General features: G+C 42.5%; 2 protein-coding genes across 6 annotated transcripts in view; one reads left to right on the plus strand and one right to left on the minus strand.

The window, feature by feature from the left end:
- The window catches only part of pola1 (polymerase (DNA directed), alpha 1), a 52,555-nt gene extending 43,259 nt beyond the window's left edge, over window positions 1-9,296 (minus strand). Inside the window, exons 1-26 of one of the 4 annotated variants that reach the window (XM_085764032.1) lie at window positions 9,086-9,296; window positions 8,361-8,488; window positions 7,516-7,612; window positions 7,365-7,439; window positions 7,137-7,252; window positions 6,944-7,006; window positions 6,742-6,843; window positions 6,466-6,622; window positions 6,188-6,347; window positions 5,895-6,067; window positions 5,679-5,791; window positions 5,195-5,308; window positions 5,030-5,104; window positions 4,786-4,924; window positions 4,460-4,614; window positions 4,287-4,371; window positions 3,911-3,972; window positions 3,663-3,752; window positions 3,420-3,536; window positions 3,159-3,334; window positions 2,875-3,004; window positions 2,184-2,300; window positions 2,010-2,100; window positions 1,782-1,909; window positions 1,409-1,558; window positions 422-544 (exon numbers count right to left, since the gene is read on the minus strand). In XM_085764032.1, the coding sequence (XP_085620158.1) occupies window positions 422-544; window positions 1,409-1,558; window positions 1,782-1,909; window positions 2,010-2,100; window positions 2,184-2,300; window positions 2,875-3,004; window positions 3,159-3,334; window positions 3,420-3,536; window positions 3,663-3,752; window positions 3,911-3,972; window positions 4,287-4,371; window positions 4,460-4,614; window positions 4,786-4,924; window positions 5,030-5,104; window positions 5,195-5,308; window positions 5,679-5,791; window positions 5,895-6,067; window positions 6,188-6,347; window positions 6,466-6,622; window positions 6,742-6,843; window positions 6,944-7,006; window positions 7,137-7,252; window positions 7,365-7,439; window positions 7,516-7,612; window positions 8,361-8,488; window positions 9,086-9,134 (2,985 nt within the window). In that variant the 5' untranslated portion in view covers window positions 9,135-9,296. Of the gene's footprint in view, window positions 1-421; window positions 545-1,408; window positions 1,559-1,781; window positions 1,910-2,009; window positions 2,101-2,180; window positions 2,301-2,874; window positions 3,005-3,158; window positions 3,335-3,419; window positions 3,537-3,662; window positions 3,753-3,910; window positions 3,973-4,286; window positions 4,372-4,459; window positions 4,615-4,785; window positions 4,925-5,029; window positions 5,105-5,194; window positions 5,309-5,678; window positions 5,792-5,894; window positions 6,068-6,187; window positions 6,348-6,465; window positions 6,623-6,741; window positions 6,844-6,943; window positions 7,007-7,136; window positions 7,253-7,364; window positions 7,440-7,515; window positions 7,613-8,360; window positions 8,489-9,085 lie in introns of all 4 variants that reach the window. The other 3 variants (XM_085764033.1, XM_085764031.1, XM_085764030.1) reach the window with 3 other exon arrangements.
- A 1,735-nt stretch (window positions 9,297-11,031) lies between these two features.
- Window positions 11,032-21,393, plus strand: pcyt1ba (phosphate cytidylyltransferase 1B, choline a). 2 transcript variants are annotated; one of them, XM_085763842.1, is made up of 8 exons: window positions 11,032-11,209; window positions 15,209-15,308; window positions 16,858-16,974; window positions 17,068-17,219; window positions 17,660-17,738; window positions 17,841-17,983; window positions 18,705-18,893; window positions 19,644-20,086. In XM_085763842.1, the coding sequence occupies exons 1-8, from the start codon at window positions 11,129-11,131 to the stop codon at window positions 19,866-19,868; spliced, it is 1,086 nt and encodes a 361-aa protein (XP_085619968.1). In that variant the 5' UTR covers window positions 11,032-11,128; the 3' UTR covers window positions 19,869-20,086. The 2 variants fall into 2 exon arrangements, with proteins under 2 accessions (XP_085619968.1, XP_085619969.1); XM_085763843.1 differs by lacking the exon at window positions 11,032-11,209 and adding an exon at window positions 12,353-12,562 and having other exon boundaries at window positions 19,644-21,393.
- Window positions 21,394-21,396: the final 3 nt, after the last annotated feature.

The raw sequence follows: 21,396 nt of genomic DNA on the forward strand, positions 1-21,396 counted from the left end.
GCGGTGTACACGTGTAATCTGATGCAGCAGTGCCCTCTGGTGGGTGAAAATGGGAGGATTGGGGATCAGTACTGCTGGACTTCTTCTGCATTCAGTCAGTCTGAGTGAGTTTTGTGTCTTTGTATGCGCTGTTGGATTGTTGTGTGTCTTACTAGATGTGTTAAGTTCAGTTTATCACCTCCACCAAGGAGGTTTTGTTTTTAGGATTATGCAAAAAGTATAAAGACCAATTTGGACCAGGCATTTTCTATGAGTTGGATTTTTTCCTGTGAAGTCTAGTATATGTTGTTTGTCTTTGGTGGATCTAGTTTGAATCTATATGAGCCATCAGGTGGGTTAGTTAAAAATGGAGTGGCTGTAAAGGCTGCAGTCATTAAAGTATGTGTATATATATAGAAAGAGAGATTAATGCATGACTCACCTCTCTACCCTTGTGTGTGACCAGGGCAGCGAGCGGCTTGGCGTAGAAACGGCTGTAGCTGAACCCCAGGCAGCCATACATACTGTTGGCCGTCAGCTTCAGAGCCTTCTGACGGATGTCGTACTGAGGAACGACAAGACTTAAATTAGGCCAAAACACACACACACACACAAGCATTTGCACATCTCAAAGTCATAATGAAAATACAAGGTGGTGAATGTTTCATAGGGAAGGTGACGCTGATAGTGAAGAAAAATGTTTGACATCTTTTAACATTAATCTGTCCATCTGTTCATCAAGTATGTTCAAACACACGTTGTCTCACCGATGTTTGCTTAAATAAATATGGGCCTCACACCACAGCTTTGAAATTTCAAAAGCAACAACAGTGTTAACGCAATTTTTTTTACCAATACGACAGCAAAACAATGGCTGTTTGTGGAGCGTAATAAGAATACAGATGGGCAGGGGCGGTGTTTAGCTCAGTTGGTGGAGCACCCGCCCCATGTGTTGAGGCTGTAGTCCTCGCTGCAGGCGGCCCCGGTTCGAGTCCCGCGTCGGACGACCCTATCCTGCATGTCATTCCCCCCATCTCTGCCTCCCATTTCCTGTCACACTCTCAACTGTCCTATCGAATAAAGGCATGAAAAGCCAAAAAATATACTTTAAAAAAAAAAAAAAAAAGAATACAGATGGGCAGTTATGCTGCAGCAAAAGTTTGAGAGTTTTCTGTGGAAGTTATGAAATGTTTTTCCATCATAAAAAAAAAACTGTCAATGACTGAAGTCTTTGATTGAAACTGATGATCACGCTCACAGGAGCAAGCTTTTTTAATATCCTCAAATCTCCAAAATATCTTGTGCAGAGTTGTCCTTTAATATGTATCGTGCTCCTGTATGTGTGTGTGTGTGTGTGTGTGTGTGTGTGTGTGTGTGTGTGTGTGTGTGTGTGTGTGTGTGTGTGTGTGTGTGTGTGTGTGTTGTGTACCTGCAGGTAGAGGTCTGGGTTGAGGTCTTGCTGCTTCATCAGCTGTTTGACCTGTTTACGCCGCTCAACCAGCTTCCTGATTTCTTTCGGTAGGATTCCCATTTCCAAGTTGCAATCTGGGATTTCGGGGATCTCCTCCTGCTCGTCCTCCTGTCACCATGGAAATATGAATTAACAGAGAGCAGGGACTTTTCTTTGGGACCTTGCACCTTACATCTTTGATCCATGACCATTGTGATTAATCAATTAAACCACGTCTGGTCTTCCTAGTCGGTTTTTGCCTAAAACTATTCTGTCAATCTATCAAAGTAACTAAACTAAATCATTAAATCACATTAACACACTTGGCCTTACAATAAACACTTGGACACACCTGATTCTTCTTCTTCTTTGCGTTGTGAGCCTCCCTCTGCACAGTGGTGAAGCAGATGTTGAACTCCTGGATGATCGATGGATACAGGCTGTTGAAGTCAAGCAGCAGCACAAACTTATCGTAGAAACCTATGGAGGAGAGATGGAGGGAGGTTATAGAAATACAAAAACACATAAATGCACAAGAGAGAAAAAAAGAAACAAAGTCAGACTTCAAACATGTGCTTACCAACTTTAGGATCCAGCACCAGACCTCCAGCATAAGCTGCCTTCTTCCTCCTCTTGCCTTTCCCTGCATCCACATCTTCATCTCCGTCAGCCTGGGAAAAGCAGCAAACATTTGTAAGATGATGAGAAAATAAGAAAAACAGGGGGCTAACTTGTGTTTGTGTGTTTTTACCACCTCCAGCTGGGCCTTTTTGAAGGACGGTTTGTCTGGGACGATGTAATTTTTCTCATGGAAGGCATGGAGCAGCAGGAACTCGTTCCTCTCGGCGCGACCGCCCATCAGAGTTCGAGACTGCAGAGGAGTAGCAGGAAAAAATAAAGTTTTATAAACCTGAGGCCACACATGATTTCAGCCTGGGAGGTGATGAATCTTTATGTTTCTCTCCGTCTGAAATCGAAAAAAGCCATCTCACCTTGGCACATTGTGTTTTCTAGTTCTCCCTGAACAAACTGGTTGATCAAAACGAGCCGGCACTAAGCTTTAATAAAAGCTTTAATAAAAGCTTTTAAAAACTAAGTCTTATATCTTCGTTCATATGAAAACCAAGTTTTTCTATTGTCTGCAAACTGTTTAGTTTTTGAGTTCAGTTTTCAATGTGTACTTCAATCATACAATAAGTGATAACAAGCTGCTGCCTGAAATTTCACTGCTCATCCTAGTTTCTTTTATCATGTGTTTGTGTGACAGCTTTAGTTTAGAGGCAGATAGAGACATTTAAAGCATCTATGCTATTTGGACGTTAACATCACGACCTTCAGCAAATTGTGAACCGACTGCAATGTTAATTGTTGTAATTTGAGTTTTCTGGCTGAGCTGAGCCAGAATAACAATGTGGTTGTTTGAGGAAGATGATGTTGGATGTTACCATGACGTTGCCAGCGATGTTAGTGATCTGCAGGGCCAGCGGCAGCACGTTGAGCTCACACATGATCTGGAGGATCAGCTTGGCATCTGTCCATGTCAACTCCAACAGGTAGAGCAGGTGAGGAGAGTCACTGGGATACACATAAAAGAAATCATGTTAGGATACACATCATTTATATATCCATGTCTGTAGGCGGACAAATGAGACACATTTACAACAGAGAAATGTACTAAATGACTCATAAGACCTGTTTCCTGATGAAATGAGCCTTTAAATGTGTTCACCTGTACAGATTTTTAATCTCCTCCTGAGGGACTATGACTCTCTCTGTCTTCAGCACCTGAGCAGTCAGCTCAGTCAGGTGATAACTTTTACAGCGGATCAGCTCCTTGGCTGAGATCTCCACATCACACACCAGACGGCCACAGGTTGCGCTTTTCTCTGCAAACATACCGCGACCCTGCAAGAAACACACAATGATACACAATGAATTATGATACCCATGAACCAGAGCTTTTACCACCACAGATTTGTGTTATTCTTACCCCCAGTTTGGGCATATTGGCCCTCCTAAGACGTCCCATCTTAGACCAGTGAGGAACCTTGCAGGCGTTGATCCTCTGCAGAAGCACTTCCAGGTCAAAACCAAAGATGTCGTGGCCCTAGAGGAAAGACAGAAGTTTTCTTTTTTTTCTTTTTCAGTTGCATACTGTGCTTCCTCTGCATCATATGGTCTTACATAGGGATGGTAATCAAATTAGACATCAATCCCAGCATCTTCTACTCACCACCAAAACATCAGGGTCGATCTTGTGCATCTTGGCCAAGAAGAAACCGAGCAGGGTTCGCTCTGTAGCAGCTATCTCAACCTTCCCGTTCTAAAAGAGGGGATGGGGACACATCAGCAGTGTTTCATATCAATAACGAAGCAAAAAAATATTCTACATCACGTTTCAGAAAAGCTGAATAACATCTGAAATAAACTCACTGTGAAAATATCAACACAAACAACCTGAGCTCCGTAGTGACCACTCACCTTCTTCCTCACAGCATCTTTAAAGTCGTAGGGGAAAATACAGTCAGCTGGTTTACTGACCACTGCAAAGACAAAAAGGATAAATAACCACTCCTGCACATTTGTGATTTGATCATTTTCTTACTGGTGAACCGAGCTTTAAAACTCTAACTGTTGCTTAGCATGTTCATGGAAGCTAAACAACAGGATATCAGACATATTTCATTATGACTGGAAGTTGTTCTACAGGACAAAACATGAAAGAAAGACCTACAACATGACTAAATGTGATAAAATCCCGACACATCTCTATTTGATTTAAATTACATTCAATTATACATTTCATTTAAGATGTAAAAACGCAAAAAATAAATAAATGTATGCATAAACAACTCACCGCAGAAGTGTGTCTGGTACGGAGGCTGAGGTGGAGCCTTATCCATGTAGAACCGATAGTGGACCAGAGCAGCCAGAGACACAATCTGCACAAGAAAAATGATATCATCAGACCTTTGCTCACTGTTTACACCCATCTGCTACAGTTTATTCTAGTGTGTGCAGAGTTCTTGCCTCATTGTGGTGTGTCTTGGGGTTCTGGATGGTCTTGAGGCTGATGGACATGACAGTGAGGGGCGGAGGCGACAGGTCTTTAACCACGGTGACCAGGTCAGTCCTCAGGGCCAGAGCCTCCACCTTACACCAGCTCATCGGTTGTCCGACCAGTTCTAATGCACAGACAGAGGAGACTTAACATCAGCTTTTTCCGGGGGGTCACTACTCAAACTAGAGAATCAAAGAGGGAAATGTTCAGTGTGATATACAAGTTAGTTTTAACAACATGCAGCAGTGTTATCAGTCTTTGATATATAGCCCAGGTTTCTTGACATCCTCCTTACGTGGTGTCTTGATGTCCAGCCAGCAAGGTCCTTTGATCTTCCTGCTGAGGAGGAAGTGCTCCAGACTGGAGGTGTTGGTACCAAACACATGGGAAAAGGTTGCACCCTTCAGGTCGGGCGGCAGGCTGGGGAACTCGGCCTACGATAACAACATTTACCACAGAGACAGGTTCTGTCATAAGACAGAGAGCAAATAAAGGCGAGGACGATCTGGCTCTGACAGATGTGTGTATTGTCTACTCACAGAATATCGGACTTCCAGGTACTCGCACTGACTGGGCACGTCAGCAATTTCAAAGGAATAGTTCTTCTCCGCTTTCTGCAGACGGAGAAACACAGAAACGAAACATCAGGGGGAAAAATACCATTAAGCTGAACTATGTGGTTTTTATCTAGAGTTTGTACCGACCTTCGATTTGAACTTCATGATCTTGAACTTCTCGGAGACCTCGTTGAACTCTTGGTAAACATCCATCATTCCTACAGGAGTGTCCGACACCTCCCCTGTCTTGGTGTTTACTTTCTGTAGATTAAAATGCAAACACTTAATAGACCTCTAGCAGTGCGTTAAAGTGATAAGATACACACACAGCGACGTGACAATACGATTCTGTGATGGCAAATTGATGGCAACCAACTGAGAATCTCAACACGAGTCCCCACAGTAATAACAGTAAACATCTTAATATGGATGACACGAGTCAAGAAAGAATAAACATCTTCTGTCCAATTTAACAAGCATACAAAAGAAAGTTTATATCCATCTGTCCAGAAATGCAACAACACACAGTATTAAAGGAAAAGAAAGTGGTCGTTCCATGTTGTTTCCATTATTTGACAAACGGTCCCATCAGAGTGTGATTAGTAGTCACACGGCAGAAGAGCAGACTTACATATTCACGTGGCAGAAGGTACATGGTCCGTTCGATGTTCTTGACAGTAACACAGCAGCTGACATGAGACTTTGCAGACTCGATCCACACTTTTCCAAACAAGTAAACCACACCTGGGTGACAATTAAACAAAAAAAATATCAGGATGTGATTCACAAAGCTGGCCAGCGGTGCTACTGGGATAGTGTCTGCTCTCCACGTGTAACTACGACTCACCGGGCTGCGTGTACTGGTCTTCAAAGGCATCCAGCCAATAGAAGCGGAAAACCTGGTCTCCGTCCGGGCCCTGCACTAGAGGGAGTTGGCTGGAGTCGACCTGGACCTCGACCTGAGCCTCACTGGCTCCGGCGTCTTCCTCCTGGCCCCAAGAGCTTCCGAGCCTGCTGGACCTGGAAAAAGACAAAGAGGCGAAGATGCTAAAATTGCAGCATTTTCAAGCTTCTCCACATCTTCAAAATGTATATATCCTAAAAATAAAAATACAAACTAGACACAAACAAACAACTCACAGGAGAATATTTTCCTGAGGCTCCACTTTGGGCTCAACTTTAACTGCTGCTACTTTAGATTCAGGCTGTGCTTCCTCTGCGACTGCAGGTTTCTCCTCCTCAAGTTCAACCTCCATTGGCTCGTCAAAGTCCACACCGTCAAAGGCCAGAGCGTCATTTACTTTAAGAAACACATTGCCATAAACAGTAAATAAGTGTCCATTCATTTTCCAGAACAGAAAAAATGGTCACAGTTATCACATTATCACATTCTCATAAATATGACTTGTCTTCCTCACCTTCTTCCTCTTCATCCAGCTCCTCCACCTTTGCCCTCGGCTTCTCCACAGGAAGAGCAGGTGTGGACGAAGAAGAACGGGCCGATGGCTTGGGCGTGGGTACAGACGGCGGTGGACGGATCACTTTGGCCTTTAACGCCGGAGCTGAGGGTGACTCCTGCGATTGCAAAGATGGCAGACAATATTTTCAATGAGCTGGATCTTTCCAAAAATTTACAGAGGCTTCATTTTATTTTTTAAACTTTTAAAGACAAGTTTTGACAAGTTCAAGAATACCTTCGGCATCTGAGGTTTGATGGAGAAAGGATTCATTGGTGATCCAAGAGACTTCTTTTTCTTCAGAGTGACGACTGGTGGAGGAGCCAGGGGAGACTGTTTCTAGGAGGAGACAGAAACAGTGTTTAAAGTCAAATATCAAATCAACTAAAAGGGACTTGACAGTGTATTATGTGTCTTTTCTATATGATGCGGTACCAACCTCAGAGTGCAGGTCCTGTAAGATATCTCCTAATAAATCATCTTTGGACAGGTCAACATCTTTCTGCAAGAAATTTAAAAAAAAAAAACCATCAGTCAATGTATGAAATTGTGTTCAAGGACATGCAGCTGCAAAACAGCTGTATGTCACATACAGATACAGATGGAAGCCAATGGTGCAAACAGAAACACACCTCAGCTGGCTTCTTGACATTACTGTTCATGAAGAGACTCTTTATGGTGTTGGGTTTGGCGACGACAGATTTTTTCGCAGCTTTCTTAGAGTCTGCTCCTTTAGCACCAGGTTTTCCTACAGACACAAACAACATGTTTTATTCACACATCTGTAATATTCGCCATCCAACTCCTGTTCTCAAAAAAACAAAACATAATCTAATGTCAAGTGCACATCCGGTGATTACCTTTTTTTTCGACGACATCATCATCCAGGTCGTCGTCAAAGATTTCTCGTCCATCCTCCACATATCCTGTCCCGTCTGAGTGAAGAGAAGTATTTTTAGAGCCCCTAATCACGTACATTACCACAGTGGTTAACAAGAGATCGTGACTCACCATCATCGATGATCCAGTCATCCTCTTGTCGCTCTCGTACCATCTTCGAGTACTGCTCCTCATCCACCTCCTCATACACGCTGGTGAACTCCTCCACCTGAAAATGTGATCATGAACTGAATATCAGCAATGAAACAAAAAAAAAAACACCGGATCCAACTGCACTATTCTCTCTTTATGAACAGCTTCAAAAAGGTTTTAAATCAAGTCTGTCCTTTTCTTTCAATCAATCAATTACTTATTTGCCTTATAAACATCTACCACTAGTAAGAAACATCAACATTTCTTTAAGATTTGGTATTTGGCATTGATAATAAATCATCAAAGTAGTTGATTGTCCAACTAATTTTTTGACAATAAACACATCTAACCTCCCTCTTATACAAAAATCCAGCTATGAATATAATAAATACACTGTTAAATACTGCAGGGCCAGAGAAATTAGGTAACTACTTCATAGTACTGTAACACTGTCCATCCAGAAGAAGTGGGAATCAAGGACTGTGGAAGTATGCACACAATTTGCTATGAGACCTATATTAAGGAAAAAGGTGGGTGACACGCACATCCCAAAAAACGTCTAGTAGGGGGCTGGATCTAAAATAAACTATGAGCAAAAAATAACCTGTCATCAGTCTGAGGAAGAGGCTTTGGGCTCAAAACGTTACACACTGATTAATACAGTACATGTTTTAAATGGGAGCTCAATGGTGTGCAGATCCCTTTTGTTTTATTCTGTTTCAAGAAAGACAACACTTAGGGTTTAAAGTGTTAATTAACACACTGTGTGATATTGTCTGCCACGCACGCACACACATGCGTGCACCAAAACACTTGTTCCTTACCTCATATTTGACCTTCTCCCCCTTCTTGGCTCTCTTCAGCTGCTCCAGTGCGGACTTCCTTCCCACCTTCTCCCTCTTCTCCCGTCGGGAGCGAGACTTCGCCAGACCGCAGGCATCTCCTCCATCATCTGAGGACAGACAGACAGACAGACAGACAGAGAGACAGAGAGACAGACAGAGAGAGAGAGACAGGCGTCAGACGTCAACATGGCGACTACGCAGCTACGGACGTTGCACAGGCTGAATTATCAAAACGCCAAATGCAAAAACAAACACTGCACTGTCACGTTTGCAGGGGAGTCCTCTGTCTGAGGAGCGCAGGTGCAGTAGCGAGACTGTTTTTATTTGACCTCTTCTCAATGAATATGAGACACTGCTTGGTAATGTGTGACACTGAGTAAGGTTTTGTTTATGTTTTGTGTGATAAAATTGAGCATTGGTTCATAGATAGCAGCAGGCAACGCTAGTATCGCGTCGGTGTTAGCAAACATTAGCCACATTATCCTCCTCTCCTGAGGATTATCTGCTCTCGGTTTCTGGGTAAACTGTTGCCAAGGCGACAGAGTTACCGACTTAAACAGCACCAATAACCAAAGCTTATTATTGTCTGCATTAGCATGACAGTGGGAGCTAGCTTATGTGTTAGCTTACTTCTTCGCTTTCCCCCTGTGTCTAAGTCGACTGAGGTCAGCTAGCAACGTAGAGCTAACAACACAAACACTCACCGCCGTCCGGAGTGTCCACGTCTTTGTCTGGGTTTGATACCGGAGCCATTAATTTAACCTTTATTGTCTGTTTCTTTGTTTCTTTGGTTTCCTTTTTTTTTACGTTATCTAACTGACAGCTGCTCTGAACCTCCGACAGCACCACGACAACAACAGCAGCAGCAGCACCGTCCGCGCCAAATCGTCTTCCCGGGGAAAGTCATATGCAGGAAGTGACGTCATGAAACTGATAGCCAATGAAATCAGTCTTTGTTGTTTCTACACTGTCCGCACGGTGTCAGTGTTGTTCAATGTATTAGGCTATTTTACCTGTCTACAATGTTTTTCAGGCCAGGGACCCCCAAACTGATGGAGCAGGAGCAGGGACTCCCCTGGCCTAGTGCCTTGTATAAACAAACCTTGTTATTGTGCATTCACTACTAAGCTATCCAAATAATACACATGTTGTTCAGTAAAAATGTAGCCTACGTACAGTTAGTACAGTGAGTAGGGGGCCATGCCACTGCCATTTATAAACAGACAGATGTCAATATCAGTAATATCTGTCAATTGCATGATAGCTTAATCATGCAGAAAAGATATTCAAATTGAGGTTTTTATTTGTAACATAAATGTGGAATCGAAAAAATATATAGGGGTCACGGACCCCCGACCTCTGCAATACAGTATTTCTCCAGCACATGAGACATGTTTACTTAAAAGGACTTTTCAATCACCTCACATATAAGAGTAGGCTATAATAACTCATATTATCTCTTCAATTCTTCATTACCACATAGCCTACTAAATGTAGCCTATATTGTCGTTTAGACTCCTGATGGGATATGATATCATATAACCTAGGCTATGTCTGTAGATGATGACAATGACCTTTACTGTATTTATTATCGGACTATACTGTATGTTGTGCCGATAACATCATGCATCCCAATCTTATCAATAAAAACTCATCATATAGATATCTTTATGTATATATTTTACTTTACTACTTGGTTTTTCCATATACGTATATCACAAATACATCTTTATATAGAGAGGATGTAGATGTGTGATAGTAAGTGGCATCTTCACTCTTGATATAACATGTCTTCAAATTAGGATTAGGCCATCATCATCATCATCATCATCATCAGGGTCCATGTTTTCCAGTTGATGTCTATAGCCTAATGGCAATGTGTCCTGTGTAGTTCGTTTCCATAGTGACCAAACGGGACTATTAAAGGGCACAATGGATCCCGTCCCAGATTGGGGCCACAGAGACACTACAGTGCGTCCAACAATGAAAAAACACAAAGAATGTTTTGTTCTTCATGCCCTCAGCCCCTCATGTTGGTTTTCTATACCATCGATCACTGCGTTCATTCATGTAGGCCTATAGGCTAGCTAAACATGCTCCAGTGGGTCCACAGTAGCATATAGCCTAGAGGTTTAAGGCCACATCACCATAATATTATTGACCTTGTGGTGACTTTAAAAGCAAATTATGTGAGTATAGCCGATCTTAGTTTGAATGGTTTTGTTGGTTTAGTAGCCTATGCTATTTTTCTGTATTGTAGGTTAAATAACAATGTTTTTTGCATTATGGCTTTTACTTTGAAGGAGACTTTTGTCTTTTATTTTCTAAATCGAGCCACAAGTTGCAGATAGTGAGTCCACTGTAGCCAGCTAGGCCTCAATAGTTTCAGGGTGGGCCCCTCTGTCAATGCACAGCCTAATGACCGTGTGCTCCACTGTCTACTCTGTAGGCCACTATACGGTCTGCTGCGTGGACCGTGGCCCACAGTTGTCGCAGCTCATCAGTAGTAGAAGCAGCTGATCTGTCCCTTGGACGGACCGTGGACTCGGACAGACGGGGCTGTCGTCGCTCTGCTGCACCCGCCTCTCCCTCCCTCCCTCCCCCCCGCCTCCCCCCCGCTGGGCTGAGCTGAGCTGAGCTGAGTTGGAGAAAAACCTGATCCCGATCCTGGACTGGAGCGCTTAAACAGACAGAAAAGCATCTGACAAAACGGATCAATATTTACACTGGTGGGGGAATTGGACACGATGGTGAAACAGCGACGCATAAGAGCTCATTCCTGTTGTGCAGCTGTTGCGCCTCTTTGTTGCAGGAGAGGACCACAGAAGGTAAGCCACCCATCCCTGTCTACAACTGCTGCCAATAGCTTATAACACACTGGAAAGTTTGCCAATGATGTGAAACGCCTATAGCCTAATAATGGCACTGTTTGTTTATTCATTTGAGCAGCATATTTGAAGCATATTGCATCAAATCAAAGCTTTTGTGCCAAATTAAAAAAAAAAAAGTAGCCTCTTTTCTATTTCTGACACAGCTACATTAATCTTACAGCTGCAGCCTGTAGCCTATTTCCATAAAGAACAAGAGACACTAAACCTGTCAACATGTGCAGCCAATCTGCTGTGACAGTCTGACTAAAGTTTAAAGTTAAACACCACAAAGTGCTGAAACCTTAACCTATATTTCTACTCTTTGTTCTATAAGAGAAATCAAATTTATTTAGCTTTTTTTTTTATGTCTACATTAGTTCAACAAAAACCGCTTGGTGACACTCGGTGTAACGTTTTACTGATGGTGCTATGGACCACTCCACCAATCCACGCGGCCCAAACTGCCGGACTGAGGGAGCTGCTCCCTGATTGGTCCTTTCTCGGAGCTCTCTCCTCTTTTCCGTCGCCATGGCGAGAGCTCACCAGCTCTGCACAGATCGTCTATTGATGCCACGGCTCACTCCCAGCTCACAAAGATTACCCCACTCTCGCAGGTTCAGTACAGTAACCATTGTGCACAAGTAAACAAATCATACAGCTTTATTATAGTGATAATGACGTGGCAGCCAATTTTACAACTAAATGGCCTTATGCACTTATTGATAACATATAGCCTACAGCAGATTGAGCTATACATTACCATGATCTGTAGGCCTATATACTTCTGTCCTTTGTTAGCTATATGTTTTTGCACAGGCCATATCTGTAACATCTGTGCCAGATGTGGAGAATTGTGACATATTTGTTTCTGCATCTATTTAATCTATTAGGTTACATGTATTATTTATTATATTTATATATGGTCAATTTTTTTTTGTCCTTCATAATTATTTGAACCTGAAATGACTTTATCTGCAGCATTAGTGACATCAAACCGAAGGCAGATTTCACTATCCGTTTATCGTAACCACACAAATAGTTGCAGAGTGAGATCTCCCCGCTGCCTCCACTTCTCTGCAACGGGGGATCAGAGAGGAGGAGGAGGAGGAGGAGGAGTAGAGGGGAGGACAGACAGAGAGGCAGAGCAGAGAGTGGGCGGGGGAACAGAGGAAGGAGAAAGAGACAGAGTGGTGAGGAGAGAGGCATCGTCTCACTGATGCTGAGTCACATAACTGAGGGACCACAGCCGCATCCCATGAGTCTTTGGGAATAATGGAGGAGCTTGAGCACACCTGCCCCCATCCCCGGACGGTAGGGCATTTGTGTTTGTTTTTGTATGTGTTTTTTTTTTTTTTTCACACGTCCTTCAGTGTGAATGTGTGTATGGAGAATGTGTGTGTGACAGAGGGAGGGAGGGAGGGAGGGAGGGAGGGAGACAAAGGGTCCTGCCTTCGATCCCCTGTTACGAAACAGGTTCCCTATAGCATGAGGCTGTGGGAGATGCTCAGACTGCTGAGTGGACAGTGTTCGCCTGCTGCCAAAGGAGGAGGGGGCTTCACACAGTGGACAGCGGGGCATAGATGTCCTGCAGCAGTGAGGACTCTTGACACCCTCTCTCTTTCTCTCTCCTGCTCTGTTGTTCTTTGGTGTGGTGTGCTCCCTCATCCTGGCATCTCCTCCAAGCTCTCCATCTTTGCTTCTACCTCTCCATTCCTCGACCTCGTCCTCTCTCTCTCTATGCTCGTGTTTCCTGCTCTTGTTTCCTCGTGCCCTAGCTGTGCTCCTGCGTTTCTCTCTCTCTCTTTTTCTACCTTTTTTTTGGCTTTAATCCTTCTTATGCCAGATGTTCTTTGCTTGTGCCAGAGTGGGTTTAACTCTGCATGCTCTCTCTCTCTCTCTCTCTCTCTGTCGCCATCCCTCCTAATAAGACCGTGTGCTCCTGGTCAGTTAGTTTAAGCTTTACCATCTGCTCTGTGCTAAATGTTTGTAAGCTACTCCTACGTTTTCACCGTGCCCAAGGACTCATGGGTGCCGAGGACGCTCCCTCACCCCTCGGCACCTTATTCATGTGGCTGCTGCTTTATTGCAGCTCCTGTGGCCTCTACTGTTAATGCACAGGGGCTGTCTGCGAGCAGTTGAAATATCAACCAACCATATAGGTAAATAATGTAAAAGTAAATAGGAGGCAGACAACATAAAAAGGAGTCTGATATATGTAACTCTTTACCTGCCTCTGTGTTACCTGCTTTACATACTCTGGTGCTTTGGACACACATTTGCATCCAATCCACTTGAATTGCCGCCCACATCTCTCATGTTTCAGCAATTAATTATAATGAAGTGACAACAAGGATGGCAATTCATTAACTACAGCTGTTATAACATGAGTGTCTTGGCTGTGGTTTGTATGTTTTTAGTGCAGATGTGCTGCACTGTCTGTATAGTCCTATAGTGATGCTAGGTGAGCAGTCATGAATAGATTTATTACATTACATTACATTTAACCTTGTTGTACAGCCAGGGTCATTCTGTCTGTAGTCGACGACGTGTTATCAGTTCAAAATTAGAAGCAATAAGCTTTTAATTAGGAAACACTGTGAGGTGTCATGGTGGTAAAATACTGTTCATTTGTTTTTAGCTGTATAATAGTCTCCAGAACAACCAACTGAATGAGGATTCGTGCAGCTGCAGAAAGGACACAGCTGCCCCCTGATGTTTATTAGAGATCAATGGCACAACACAACAACACAACAACACAACATCAGTGTGGCAGGTTTCCTTCTCCACATCACAGCCACATATGGTGGCATTAAAACCTGTGATTAAAAAAAAAAACACCTCAACTTTACATCTCTGAATATTTTTTTTAATCATCTCTGAAGTGACCTTCACAGGGGACAGTATATCTGAGAAAAGATGTTGCTGTTGAACTTTTCATTCTCTCTTTTTTATTTAAAGAGCAGTTCACCTCTATTATAATGGGGTAGAGATATAAAGATAGAAATCTCAACACATCTGCAAATGAAACAAGAACAAACCACTTGGGGTTATGCAAAATAAGAAATGTTGGGGTGGATTCATATTTTGCCCACTTTCCTCCATGTCCCTGGTCCATCCCTGTCTGTGTTCGGGGAGCATGTCGTCATGCCCGGCCGTGGGTTTGTTCGTTGTTGCTCCTGGAGGATATTTTGACGTCAGTTGCCTGTCATGTCCACAGAGACATTTTCTTTTTCATCCTCCTCCTCTCTCTCTCTGCTCTGTGTTGACTTGGAGTCTATTTTACTGGTGTGAATGAGATTCAGCAAGTAAGTATTCCCTGCAGTCAACAGATGGCACACAAAGACAAATTTTCGGTCGGGGCTTTGCACTGCAGCACTTTAACCTTGATGCTGTTTTAACAAGAACCGAAAAGTGTTGTCCTTCATCTCACTTGTCCTCTCTTGTCTCGATCCGTCTCACTGTGTCCTATTGCTTTTTTATCTCCTTCATTTACATGTAATTATCTAGAAATATCATTGTTTCCCCCCCTGTCTCACCTCTTTTAGTTTATTCCTGGGAGAAATCAGATCAATAGCTCCTGCTAAACTTGTTGTCACATGCTAACACACGTAGACGGCATACACACACACACTCACACACACACAGGGTGATCAATAACACTGAGTGCTGCCCTGTCTGTCTTTCAATCCATTGTCCAAATACGGAGCAGGCGTTGGCTGTGGTCAATAACCTAATGGAGGTTACTGTAACTGAAATGAGCCTGGAAGGGGAGGCATATTGCACAGCGCTCCAGGGATCGGGGGCCTGTGTTTCTGTTTAGGAGGGGTTCTCAATGCAGGTGTTTCAGATGTTGTAAAGCCTCAAAGAAACTTTTCTCTCTGCCTTTTATTTGTCCTCTAAAATGAAAAATGTGTGCTGCTTGTAACTCAGATTTCCTTCTCTTTCTCTTGGTTACAGACTCTGACAGAGCCGGCCATCTTTGCCAGGGAGACCAGTTGTGACTGTCGTGCCCCTCATGAGAAACTCACCATCGCACAGGCCCGCAGAGGCACCCCAGGTTCACCTCCTCTCTTTATTCTTTTTTTTTTCTCACAGTAATTCTTCCTTTCTATAACTACATTTGTTATTCCTGTATCTACTAGTATTATCATAATAATAATTCATCCATCACACCTATTACACACGAGAACCAAAGCAGAAACGGTGACGGAAATCCCATAAGGCCCAAGCAACACGGGTAAAACGAGAGCCTGACCATATGAATTGAGATGAGGAGGAACCACAGTAAGATGATGTAATGATGCAATAAAACAAGTTAGAAATAGTAAAAGAGGGTGTGAGTGAGATAAAAAGAGATAAGAAGAGATAAAGAGGATTAAACAAGTAAAGGCATAAAAAGTAGACGCAGTAAGAAACAGATAAAAGCTGCCGAATAGTTCACGGTAATAAAATAAGACAAACAAGCAATAGAAGGAAGTAAAAATAGAAACAGTTATAACATTTGCAACATATATAAGACAATAACAAAGCAAATCAGGAAATTCAGAAAATAAGAATGATAAAATACAGTAAGATTGGGAATAAAAGATGTAAAAGTCGGTTTAAAGAAATTAATCAAAAGGTGTCACCAAAAGTGTTAAACTATAAACTAGATTACGTAAATGTCTTCCAGTCTCATGCAGGTTCCCACCCAAACTGCATGAGAGTTCAGCCCCAGCACCCTGCACCAAGGAGGCAGGGCATCTTGAGTGTTTCCTGAGAGGCAAATTTCAAGGCAAAACACTCACTCAGGGAAAAATTTCTCTCTACTGCTTATAAGGCTCAAATTCTGTGAGTGCACACCAACAACTCAAGGCCACTAGAGAGGCTTTTTAAACATTTTGATTAAGTCAGAGCTTCACCGTTCTGGACGTCTGTGGCTGTTATTGGACAGCGAGAGGACAGTGTCTCCCCCTCCATCCCCACAGGAAGTGACACTGTTGCTACCACCACTACGACTACTACTACTACTACTACTACTACTACTACTACTATCACCACATATTCTGTTAGATCCGTCACTATCAGGTGCCACAACTGCTGCGGTTCGACTACTACTGCTGTTACTCCTGTTTACCACCACTTTCCCCAAGACTTTATTCATAATAACAGAGTTAATACCAGTTATACTAAATATAAACAGTGGCATTTATATGGTTTGGTAACAATGAGAGCTGTAATAGAAATAGAAATTGAGTAAGATATGGGACCACCCCAGGACCAGGCTGTGTGTGTCGACTGGTTTTTGATTATGTGATAGAAAAATTGTTTGGTTTATTTGTTTAGGTCACGGCATGAAGGTGACTCCCACTTTTTATAATCTATCCATGTCATATGACATCTTGACAGGGCCAAATTAATTGGTTTTTATAGGCTAATGCATATTTCTAGATGAATGCCACTCAGGATATACAGGATAAAGTTAGGTTGTGTCCACGTTACAAAGAGAGTGGAAAGAGGGGGTGGCTAAAAGCTGTAATGTTTGCAATGGAAAAAGGAAAAAGCTGTATCAAGCAGTTAGCTGTGCTGATCTATGACTGAGTTGTTGCTGCTGTGTGTCTCCCCAGTGGACCGGCCAGTCAGAGTCTATGCAGATGGCATCTTTGACCTGTTCCACTCTGGACATGCTCGCGCTCTCATGCAGGCCAAGAACCTCTTCCCTAACACCTACCTCATAGTAGGAGGTAAGGACACACACACACACACACACGCTGAGACATGCCAGGAAACCATGCAGGTTTGTCTAACTGCGTCTAAATGTGTTTTATTTTCCACAGTGTGCAGTGATGAGCTGACCCATAAGTACAAGGGTTTCACAGTCATGACGGAGCATGAACGTTACGAAGCTCTGAGGCACTGTCGCTACGTCGACGAGGTCCTGAGAGACGCACCCTGGACTCTCACGCCCGACTTCCTGGAGACACACAAGGTGCATATATGTGGTTCTTTACAGTGCATCTATTGAATTCTGTATGAAATTTCAATTTTCACTTTAAAATTTAATGTAGTTTTTGATTGAAGTTTAATTAAATTAAATTATGTATATCATTATAATTACCTACTTATTATTTTTTGAAGATGACTTTGGTTTTGAATGTTAATTTTTTGAATTATTTATTGTGGTCTAATCCAATTTAGTTCCTTTTAACATCCCCATGTTTTGATGAATATTTTATGTCACATTCACTGACACAAACAGGTCACCTGTCAACCACATAGTGAGTAAATGAATTCAGGAACATGATGTAATCGGCAGAAACAGGGTCAGTCCCTCGCGAAAAAGCTCCACTCGTCTGTGTGAACTCTTGCGTGTTTATGAACCAACGCTTGTTTTCTGCCATCAGTACGTCTCCTTTGATTGTTTCTCAGATCGATTTTGTGGCTCATGATGATATCCCATACTCCTCAGCAGGAAGTGAGGATGTCTATAAACACATCAAGGAGGCAGGTCAGTGATAATCCAGAGAGAGACGAGGACGTGGTCGTTTTTGTAAATTTCTTTTGCCATTAAAAAGAAGTCATGCTGTGCTTGTTTTCGTGTGCGAACCAGGGATGTTTGTGCCGACACAACGGACAGAGGGAATCTCAACATCGGACATAATCACCAGGATTGTCAGAGACTATGATGTTTACGCCCGACGCAACCTCCAGCGTGGCTACACGGCCAAGGAGCTCAACGTCAGCTACATCAATGTAAGAGCCTGACCCTCTCTATACACACAGTTGCCCTTAAAGCTGGAATAATCTTGTTTTCAGACACATTCCTCTTTTTATCCCTATTATAAATGTTAATTGTGGATGAATTTCCACACTGATATGTTTGGAAGAGATTGATCAATAGAGTTTTGAGACACATATACACTTTATCTATCAAGAATGGGCAACTGTGTATACTCTTTATACTGTATATTCTATAATACTGACTGCTGCAGTCATTCGGTTTATTTAAATATACACTAACCTCATGATAATGACTTCTTATAAGAAAGAGCTGGATACATATTTCTGTTTCCTAACTGTCTTTGGACAATAACACTGATTCAGCTGTTATATTCACAGTTTTACTTCGACAGTTGTGGATTTGCAACATCTGCTTTTCCACTATGATTTTCGAGAAAAGGAAAAATTAATACAAGCATGAGGCGTCACATTTGGAAGGAAACATTTTTCTCTTACATAACATGACATGAATTATGCAGTGAAAGACATGTAAAGTTTCACAGTCATGGTAAAGAGTAATCTTGCAGTGGAACCACAATGTTGATTTTTTTTTCAGTTATTTAGATATAATGAATCATAAAATAGTAACAATGTGTCCAAACGTGGCAGTAGTGGCAGTCCTCTCTATGTTTAACTGAGTCAGGAAGCATCGACAACAATATTTCTCAAAGAGATTCTGGTTTAATCCGCCCAGGAGAAGAAGTACCGGCTGCAGAACCAGGTGGATCGTATGAAGGAGAAAGTTCGCACAGTGGAGGAGAAGAGCAAACACTTTGTTTACCGTGTGGAGGAGAAGAGTCATGATCTCATTCAGAAGTGGGAGGAGAAGTCGAGGGAGTTTATAGGAAACTTCTTAGAGCTTTTTGGACCGGACGGAACTTGGGTTAGTAACTCGGAAAACGCTGTCATCACCATCGATCTGATCATCACCACTGTATTTGTTTGATGTCAATGACCTTGTTGTCCCCATATGCACATATATACATTTATTTTCCATTCACTTTAGTTTATTTAGTTTAGGGACAGTGTGCAATGACATTAATCATTTGCAGAAAATGAAGAGATGGTTGCACCAGATTTAGCTCACAGCTAATTTCCATCTGCAGTCCCAACATATAACATATAAAAATACACAGAAAACACAGACCACAAACTACTATACAAGGGTGATACACAGAATGACACAAATAGACAATAGACAACACATAGACAATACAGAAACAGTTTCCACGTCAAGTGCAATACATTTGAGAAAGGTGTACCCTATCCCATATGGCCAATGGAAAGAAAAGCTAAGTCGTATGATACACAATACAATAAAACATTTTTAAATTCCCAAATTCCTATTTCACAAGATTTTAAAAACAATTCCATAGATTGAATGCGTTAAGAGGTACTAAAATATATTTTTTAAGAGACTAACTGAGTAACAAGTGCCCTGCTTTTAAGCATGCTGGCAACTTTGGTCATTCATGAAATATATGTACATATAAAGTAAAAACATATACGTATGATGATAATATATCCTCTTATATGTGACACAGTTATGTCAGTTTGTGTAAAGGTTCGACAGTCACGCACACTGGGACATTTTAAATCACTAACATCCACTGTTTCCTCTGTGTCTGTGTAGAAACAGGTTTTTCAGGAGCGCAGCGGTCGGATGCTGTCCTACGCTCTGTCTCCCAGGGAGTCGCCCTCCAACAGCCCTCCCCGCGAACTGTCCCCGCTGCGCTCGCCCTCGCCCCCGTCTCCCCCCGCACGCTGGCACAACGCACGGCCGTCGCCTCCCACCTCCCCCAAAGGAGCATCCGCGTCTATAAGCAGCATGAGTGAAGGTGATGAAGATGAGAAGTAGACTGACTGCTGAGCACACACTCCCATGCACACACACACACACACACAAAAACACACACATACACACACACTTCAGTCACGGTACACTGCCTGAGAACTGCTTACACACACATAAACAGACACACACACACACACACATATACACCTACAAACACTGGCAGGATACTGAAGCAGTAATCCTACAAAGACGTTGCTAACATGCAATGCAGACGGTGATCATGGGAGATGTAGTCCTGAGCTCCAGAGCTAAAGAAGCCATCACTGTCTCTGTTGTCTGGGCAACCCAGCAAACAGAAGGAGGACGATGATGAAAGAAGGGGATGAGGATTTATGTACACAGTGTCACATATCGTAAGACGGCCCAGAATCCTTTGCAGCATCTGTCGAGAGGATTTGCTCTGGATTGTCCCGCACTAATAGAGACTGTCCGACAGTCTGCTTGTAATGTCACCTCACCGTTTGTCCTGCTCCTCTATAGTTTAGCATTTTCCCTAGAGAGATGCCAAGACTTTTTTTTTGTAACTACTGTGATCACATAAACGTCGTGTCTGGCATTCAGCTCAGCAGCTCATGTTGAACTGACGGGAACTGGATCCATTCATAAAAGTTGTGCTTGTTGAACTGACATTTAGGGATTGAATAAAAGTCTTTAAAGCCCCTAGAATAGCAGAGATGTTGCAGGATAACCTGCTGCCACTCAAACACAGTCAGAACTAGTCTAGTCTGCGCCATTTTATTGGCAGAGAACATCGAATTCATAATCTTTTCTTGTTCCCACACTACAGTGTTGGCCGCTGGACTGCACCTAATTCCCTAAGTCCCAAAATCTGACTGCGATGAGTCAGAATAAACAAACTTCAATTCTTTTAATTGCTTCTTGAATGTAAACAGTCCACACCTAGAGAGTAAATGTAATCGCTCTGATTTGTATTCATAATTTTCATTACACAAACTAAATTCCTCATTCCACTAGGCGTTACAGTCTTAACGGCTCACAGTTAACTGATAAGTAGAAACACACGTGATGAGTTTTCACCATGAAAAGCCATTTATTTTTGACAGTTTTCCATGTTTTATCAATCTTTTTTTCCTTCGCTCTTTGCAATATGATGTCAACTGTGGAAAAAAAACAAAAACCTGGCAAACGTGGAGATGCAGCCTTTCTCCGGTTCTCTGACGATACTTGAAATATACAATAATTGAGGTCCTTCAGGTGAACTGACAGGTCCTCAAAAGCTGGAGCATAGCCCTAACGTTTTTTCTTTGCTATTATTAGAAATGTATGTATCGACTTCTTCGTGCAGGTCTGCTCACCGGTTATCTGTATCAGGGCGGAGCAGACCTCTCCTCCACTCAAACAATACAATATAATACCCTACTGCGATGTAGAGAACTTAACGTCCTGTACGCACTACATGTTAATCTGCACTATATGTACAAACTTTGAGAATGTGTCTTTTTTTATTTTTTAAATTTTAATGTTCCAACAGCTTGATATGTAAATAAAACAAGACTGTATAACTGAAGGT

The sequence above is a fragment of the Trachurus japonicus genome, chromosome 20 (assembly GCF_045865225.1).
Source record: "Trachurus japonicus isolate A0001 chromosome 20, Traja_1.0".
Classification (NCBI taxonomy): domain Eukaryota; kingdom Metazoa; phylum Chordata; class Actinopteri; order Carangiformes; family Carangidae; genus Trachurus; species Trachurus japonicus.

What these genes read in the sequence shown, in the direction of transcription:
- pcyt1ba (XM_085763842.1), top strand. Translation starts at nt 11,129, where the DNA reads ATGGTGAAACAGCGACGCATAAGAGCTCATTCCTGTTGTGCAGCTGTT. An exon ending in GCAGGAGAGGACCACAGAAG is followed by an intron (nt 11,210 to 15,208) that starts GTAAGCCACCCA and finishes TCTTGGTTACAG; the next exon opens with ACTCTGACAGAGCCGGCCAT. An exon ending in TCAACGTCAGCTACATCAAT is followed by an intron (nt 17,984 to 18,704) that starts GTAAGAGCCTGA and finishes TAATCCGCCCAG; the next exon opens with GAGAAGAAGTACCGGCTGCA.